The sequence below is a fragment of the Sebastes fasciatus genome, chromosome 22 (assembly GCF_043250625.1).
Source record: "Sebastes fasciatus isolate fSebFas1 chromosome 22, fSebFas1.pri, whole genome shotgun sequence".
Lineage (NCBI taxonomy): Eukaryota > Metazoa > Chordata > Actinopteri > Perciformes > Sebastidae > Sebastes > Sebastes fasciatus.
The window spans coordinates 25746266-25753381 of record NC_133816.1 but is presented as its reverse complement, the minus strand read 5'-3'; the positions used below and the strand labels follow the sequence as shown (position 1 = coordinate 25753381).

The 7116-nt window shown below is 38.4% G+C and overlaps 2 protein-coding genes across 3 annotated transcripts in view; both read right to left on the bottom strand.

Annotated features, from left to right (window-relative positions):
* The window catches only part of nfxl1 (nuclear transcription factor, X-box binding-like 1), a 296805-nt gene that overhangs the window by 197270 nt on the left and 92419 nt on the right, over window positions 1-7116 (bottom strand). The window lies entirely within an intron of this gene.
* On the bottom strand, window positions 1075-4816 carry LOC141760686 (uncharacterized). 2 transcript variants are annotated; one of them, XM_074623721.1, is made up of 3 exons: window positions 4659-4816; window positions 2625-2972; window positions 1075-2522 (listed from the first exon to the last, which is right to left on the bottom strand). In XM_074623721.1, the coding sequence occupies exons 1-3, from the start codon at window positions 4807-4809 to the stop codon at window positions 2320-2322; spliced, it is 702 nt and encodes a 233-aa protein (XP_074479822.1). In that variant the 5' UTR covers window positions 4810-4816; the 3' UTR covers window positions 1075-2319. The 2 variants fall into 2 exon arrangements, with proteins under 2 accessions (XP_074479822.1, XP_074479823.1); XM_074623722.1 differs by having other exon boundaries at window positions 1075-2516; window positions 4659-4796.

Genomic DNA, 7116 nt, shown 5'->3' with positions numbered 1-7116 from the left:
GTTCAGGTTCCTGTATGTGTACCTGTTGGTAGACTTGGTTTACAGTGAAAAGACATTTTACACACACAGACAATAGACACACATGATAAAATATATACTCAGAGCTCCACTGTATGGAGGACGAGAGCTGCCAAAAATAAATTACTCCAATAAATATCTCATTAAATGCAGCAAAAATAATATTAAAAATAAATGTGGTCATTAATTAATTAATTGATAAAATGTGACAAATTGATATTTCTGTTTAAAAGTTGCCTCCTTATTTATTTATCTTTGTGTTAATTCCCTTTTTTATTTACTCTTCTGTTTAATGTTCCCCTTTTATTTATTTATGTATTTATTTCTATTCATTACATTTTTTTTAAATGTATGTATGTATTTATGCATTTATGTATTTTCTGCAAAAAATGTAAAAATAAATGTGCAAATGAATGTATAAAGATAAGAATACAGAAAAAAATAAGTGCTTAAATACATAAATAAATATACATATTTAAAAATAAATAAAAAATGAACACAGAAAAAAAATTAATACATAAATAAATAAAATGGAAAATTAAACAGAAGAGTAAATAAATAAGGGAACTGATACAAAGATGAATATATTCAAAAGCAAATTAAAATACATAAGTAAAAACACACATTTAAAACTAAATACAAAAATAAATAAATAAAAAATGAATGCAAAAATAAATAAATTTAAAAATTGATAAAAATAAATACACCAATAAGTAAAAGGGAAAATTAAACAGAAAAGTAAATAAATAAAGGAATTAATAAAATATAAATAAATATAGAAGCAAATTAAAACAAATATCAATTAATTAATGGCTACATTTATTTTTAATATTATTTTTGCTACATTTAATGACATATTTATTAATTTATTGAGTCATTTATTTATTGATTTTGGCAGTATTCTTATATTTCCAGATGAATTCTGATGAATCTGAATATTGTGGGTTGTGGTCTGTTATCATGAGCTGCTATAGCTGCGTACAAAGAACACAATATGCATCGTGAATACAATATTAATAAAAACAATGGATATATAAAAAGAGCACAACTTGAGAATCTCTCTTGAGAAGTATTTATTTTAATCCCAAAATACACTTTGAGTGAAAAACAAACTGAGTTGTTGCAGCTGCAGAGTTTTTAGCACATAATGATAATAATAACAATAATAACAATAATAATATCAATATCACAGCACCTGTACAATATTAAAGAGTTCACAGTAGTTGATTATCAGCTTCCATCATTTTACTGATTCATTATTATTTCATCCACTGATTAAAATGTTTAAAAATGATAAACTGCTGTTCATTCAGAAACGTGATTCTTCTCTTCTACCATCTCCCAGTCCCATCAGAGGTTCTTTAGTTCACTGAACATATAATCTACATTATCTAACCCAGGTTAGTTCATCAGAACATTCCTTTCTGTACTCATCATGTACATCATGATTAATAATAATTATACAGTTTAATCTCTTATTCCCCCCCCTGAGACGTTCTGCATCAGCTGATTTTATATAATTAACTGGACATGAATGCAAACTCAAGCAGAAACCTTTATATGACCCAGCAGGAAATAAAAGTACAAGATTCACTCAAAAAATAAATGATTGCGTTACGAGATTAAGACCTCTTTACACCTGATTATTTCATGGGTTGGGTTGTCCATGGTACATTTCAAATAAAACAAGACTGACAGGATGACTGGCTAACATTAGCTAGCTAGCTGGCTTGTCTGGAGCAACCCTCCAGGAAGAGCGCAGGTCATCGATCAAATCTCTCGTAGTGTCCGAACGGCGGTAATAACAACATCCGTGTCCGTCACGTGATGCATCGGGCCCAAAAAGACTTTTCCCCATAGACTTCCATTGGGAAAGAGACGACTGTAACTCAGAGGATCATTTATTTTGAGGCGAATCAACTCCCCAGTATGAACTCTCTAATAGTCCTGATTTAAATCATTACGTTTTTAAAGTTGTAAAACGCACTAATACCTGAATCCAGAGTTATTATTTCACGATGTTAGCGTGATGTTAACACCGTGACGTCATCACTAAAGGGTCTATTCTGCTGTTACAGTATCAGGTTATTTAAAGGTAGACATTTGAAGTGAATCACATTTAGTCTGACCCTCCCCTGGGACCAGTTTGTCATGGGTAACCCTACCAGGAGCTCAGAGCTCCAGACAACACAGCTCCAAGCATCAACAGGTACACAAACCCCTCCACCACGATAAGGTAGTGATTCATACAGGGGAACATTACTGTGTTGTTGAGTCAGGTGTAAAGAGGTCTCTAACATATCAGATGAGCTGAAGGTCCACTGCTTCAACAGCAGACCGTTCAGATTTTTTGACCAGATTTCTTTTCCTGCCAAGAAAGGATCGGGATCCCATTACAATTACCATTCCAGAACACAGCAGAAGACCTGCTCCCAGTCCAACGGCTACATGAGGGAAGTCTTCATTCCCTGGGTCATCAGTCTTGGGGTCTCCATTCCCTGAACCTGAGGATCAAAACACACATTAGTCAGGAAACCACTGACTAGTTCCTCTTCTATATTTCTCATGTTTGATCAACCTGGAATAAACTGCAGCTACAAACTCACCTGTAACCTCCAGCTGGATGGTTTTGATTGGATCACTGTCAATGGCTCTCTTTCTACGACTTGAACCAGCTGTGAGAACCCGACACCTGTATGTTCCGTTGTCGTTGCTTCTCACATTCTTCAGAACTAAAGAGGCGTCTCCATTCTCCATCTTCCTGTCCTCCAGCTCCACCCTGTCCTTAAAGGATGGATGCTGGTCATTTGGTTGAGGGTGTCCATCGATGACTAAGAGGATGTACTTTGGCTCCAGGTCATCTCTGGTCCACTCTACAACATTGATGAAGGCATCAGCAGCGACACATTCCAGAGTGGCTTTATCTCCAGGGTTCACTGTTACCACACGTTGGTCTGAAAAACAATAATGAACAATAATTAATATCCAGATTAAAAAGTGATTCCTGTCATTGTTTGATCTCTTTCAGTCTGTAGAAGACTAAATAACAAACCAACACCACGTGCTCTGATACCACTATCGGAAATGTGTCCGATGCTGCCCAAACTTCGGTATCAGGTATCAGTGAGTACGTCAGGCTACACACCGATCTGATACCATCAGTTATTCACCCAGAAAAAAATCTACCTGTTTAACCAGATATCAGTTCTTCTTCTTCTTCTCCGCTCCAAAACAGCAGCCTTCACTGTGCTGTTGTTGATATGCATCGTCAAGATGAAAAACTGAATCGCAGTATCAGGGCATAATAGGTATGTACATATGAGCTCCAGAGCTAAAGCTGCAGCCTCTTCCTGCTGTTTCAATCTGCTCTGTCTGCTCATCCAGCGCGTTAGCTCGGCGGCTAACAGCTAACTGTGAACACGTGTAGGTTATTTAGTTGAGTTGTGACTGAAACTAAAGCTGGCAGGAGGCTGTGTAGTCAAACTGTTTAGGTTAGTTTGTCATGTATCTGACTGGTAAACTGATGAGCTGGCTGAGACAAAGCCCCCCCAGCCCTAACGTTACCTGATGAGTGATATCAGCAGAGGACAGGACTGGTACCATAAAAGATGGAACTACAGGGCAAACAACAGCATTGTTTTGCATTGTATGTCTTTTGAATAAAAGGCTAATTTAGTCATATTTTCATCACTCAAGTTTTGTTTGAATCGTCACACCTATGACTTGGCAATATAGCTTCTTTGACGGTCGTCAGAAGTGACGCACCGATCCGACTTCTTCAGTCCCGCTACAGATAGCGGTACCTGGGCTTTGGGTTTCGACTAAATAAAGAAATTAAAAAACAACAATAATAATAATAATGTAACCGAGCGGTCTTTAATGTGCGTTTATACTTATTGATTATGTGAAATAAGGACACGATGAGACGGAGGCTTGAATCTTCAGACTCCCCTTCTAGTCACAGTAGCATCACATTATACACATTACACTTCCTCTTTCCCTTCACAATAAAAGCTCAGCACTCCCTTGTATTTGCTAACAGGAAAGAAGTCCAACCTGAGGTGTTTCACAAACAGTCCTCTCCATAATAAAGGTTACAATAATAATAATAAAATAATAATAATATTAATAATAAAAACAATACAAATATAATAATAATAATTATTATATCTGCATCGTCTGCAAGTTCAGCTATCGGAACATCTGTAGTTTCAGCACAGCTGTTGCTTCAACCTGGTCTGTTGTTATTGTGTTGTTCAGCCAATCACAGCCCAATGCACACGCCACGCCCCCATCTTGTCCCTCCTCCCCCCTTTCTCTCAGTCCCTCTCTCTCCCTCCCCCTCTCTCTCCCTCTCGCTCTCTCTCCGTCCTTCCTCTTCTCTGACTCTACTTGAAGTCTTGTTTAAACTGCGTCATTAATCTAAACAGTGTGTCTGATCACTCTTTATATATTTCAGAGTAACTGACTGAGCTGAATACATCACTTATTAATCACAAACACAAAACTGTAGAAGGAAATATATAAACCTAAATTTGAACTATTTCATGTAAAACAAAACGAACAGCATCAGAGGTCAGAGATGTGTGTTCTCCATCTCTATCTGTATGAATCAGTTAATAATGAGAGGTCATATTTACCAGAAGCTGCTCCAGACAGAAAGAACAGCAGGATGATGAGAGCAGCCATGAGAGCCATGCTGCTGGATCTCTCTCTCTCTCTGTCACAAGTCTCTGAATGTTCTGAGCATTTACAGGAATCTGTTGGCAGGCAGTTTGTGGTTTCATGCATGAGTGCAGAGTGAGTGGGTGGATCTTACAGGGCGGGTTCACTGAGGACATGAGGGAACTGAACTCACTCAGTGTTTTTCCACTGTGTACTCTCTGTGGACTTCCGTATACTGCCTTGAATCCTGTAGTTAGAGCAGCACAGTCTGCTTTAACAACATTAAGATGCTTATTAGAGAGAAGTTGTGGAGTACATGTGATCTGTAACTCAGGTTATTTAAAACTATTTATTACAGTCTGTTTTAGTTGTAGCTGGCTGTTCCTGCTGTGTGTCTGTATGTCTGTATGTCTGGCTGTAGCAGTGGGTTATGAAGTTCACCAGTATCATGGTATCATCACAACTAGATTGAAAGCTTTATTCATCACTGGAGCACTTTCATCTGAAGTCTGATAAATACATTCAGTATAAATGAAGAATGAATTGAAGAATATATTCAGCCTATGTTGTGGTTCAGTCACATTTAAGTCAACTTAAGTTGGTGTTAAATGCAGACAAGTCCAAAATCATGTTCTCTAATGGCAGTGGCAAAACATTACCATCTAATCTTCCTAAGGTCTCAACTGCTCAAGGGTTGGATATTGAGATGTATATATATATAAACCTGAGATCAACACTGTAACCAGGAGAAACAGGTCAACATGGCCCTCTGCTGGCTCACAGGCTGTCTGTCAACCAGCTGTCTACACTGAGCATGAGCAGCTACACACACACACACACACACACACACACACACACACACACACACACACACACACACACACAACACACACACACACACACACACACACACACACACACACACACACACACACACACACACACACACACTCTCCTCTACTAGTTAACCCTTTAAACTACTGAGACTCTCCTCTACTAGTTAACCCTTTAAACTACTGAGACACTCTCCTCTACTAGTTAACCCTTTAAACTACTGAGACACTCTCCTCTACTAGTTAACCCTTTAAACTACTGACACTCTCCTCTACTAGTTAACCCTTTAAACTACTGAGACTCTCCTCTACTAGTTAACCCTTTAAACTACTGAGACACTCTCCTCTACTAGTTAACCCTTTAAACTACTGAGACACTCTCCTCTACTAGTTAACCCTTTAAACTACTGAGACACTCTCCTCTACTAGTTAACCCTTTAAACTACTGACACTCTCCTCTACTAGTTAACCCTTTAAACTACTGAGACACTCCTCTACTAGTTAACCCTTTAAACTACTGAGACACTCTCCTCTACTAGTTAACCCTTTAAACTACTGAGACACTCTCCTCTACTAGTTAACCCTTTAAACTACTGAGACTCTCCTCTACTAGTTAACCCTTTAAACTACTGAGACACTCTCCTCTACTAGTTAACCCTTTAAACTACTGAGACTCTCCTCTACTAGTTAACCCTTTAAACTACTGACACTCTCCTCTACTAGTTAACCCTTTAAACTACTGAGACACTCTCCTCTACTAGTTAACCCTTTAAACTACTGAGACACTCTCCTCATAAATCAACACAGCATGGAACAAACATGGCTGAAATAAAGACACTGATAAACACACTCAACATGAACGATATAACTGCTTCTGATAAGCTGTTAAGCTAGTTAGCTAACTTAGCTGCTAACGTCAGTTAGCTCAGAACTGACAGTTACAAAAACACAATCAGAACGTCTAAACATTGAGTGTAGAGAACTAACTGATCCACCTTCAGCAGGTCCATCAGGAGGAGAGCTGGACTCCAGAGAGGAACTCTGGGCAGTCTGAGTCCACAACTTTCTATCAGAGCGGACCATGGAGCGGACCGGACCGGACCATGGAGCAGAGCGGACCGGACCATGGAGCAGAGCGGACCGGAGCAGAGCGGACCGGACCAGAGCGGACCGGTCCACGGAGCAGAGCTACCAGCTAGCATGGATGGATCATCAGAGGGGCGGGGCTGAGGCATGACGTAGCGGAAGCTGTAGCATCCTGGAATCCTATTGGCTGCTGACTGATGGAGGCTACATTTACTTCTTCTTCGTTGGATTTGGCAGACTAGATGCTGCTGTGGTGTAATACTGACCTCTACTGATTATATAGTGATCACCTCTCTCTCTCTCTCTCTACATATATCCATATGTATATACATATATACATATGTACATACGTATGTATATATGTATATACATATGGATATACATATGGATATATGCATGTATGTACGTATGTACATATGTATATACATATGTATGTACACATATATATATATACATATGTATACATATATACATATGTATATATGTATACATATGTATATATGTATATACATAT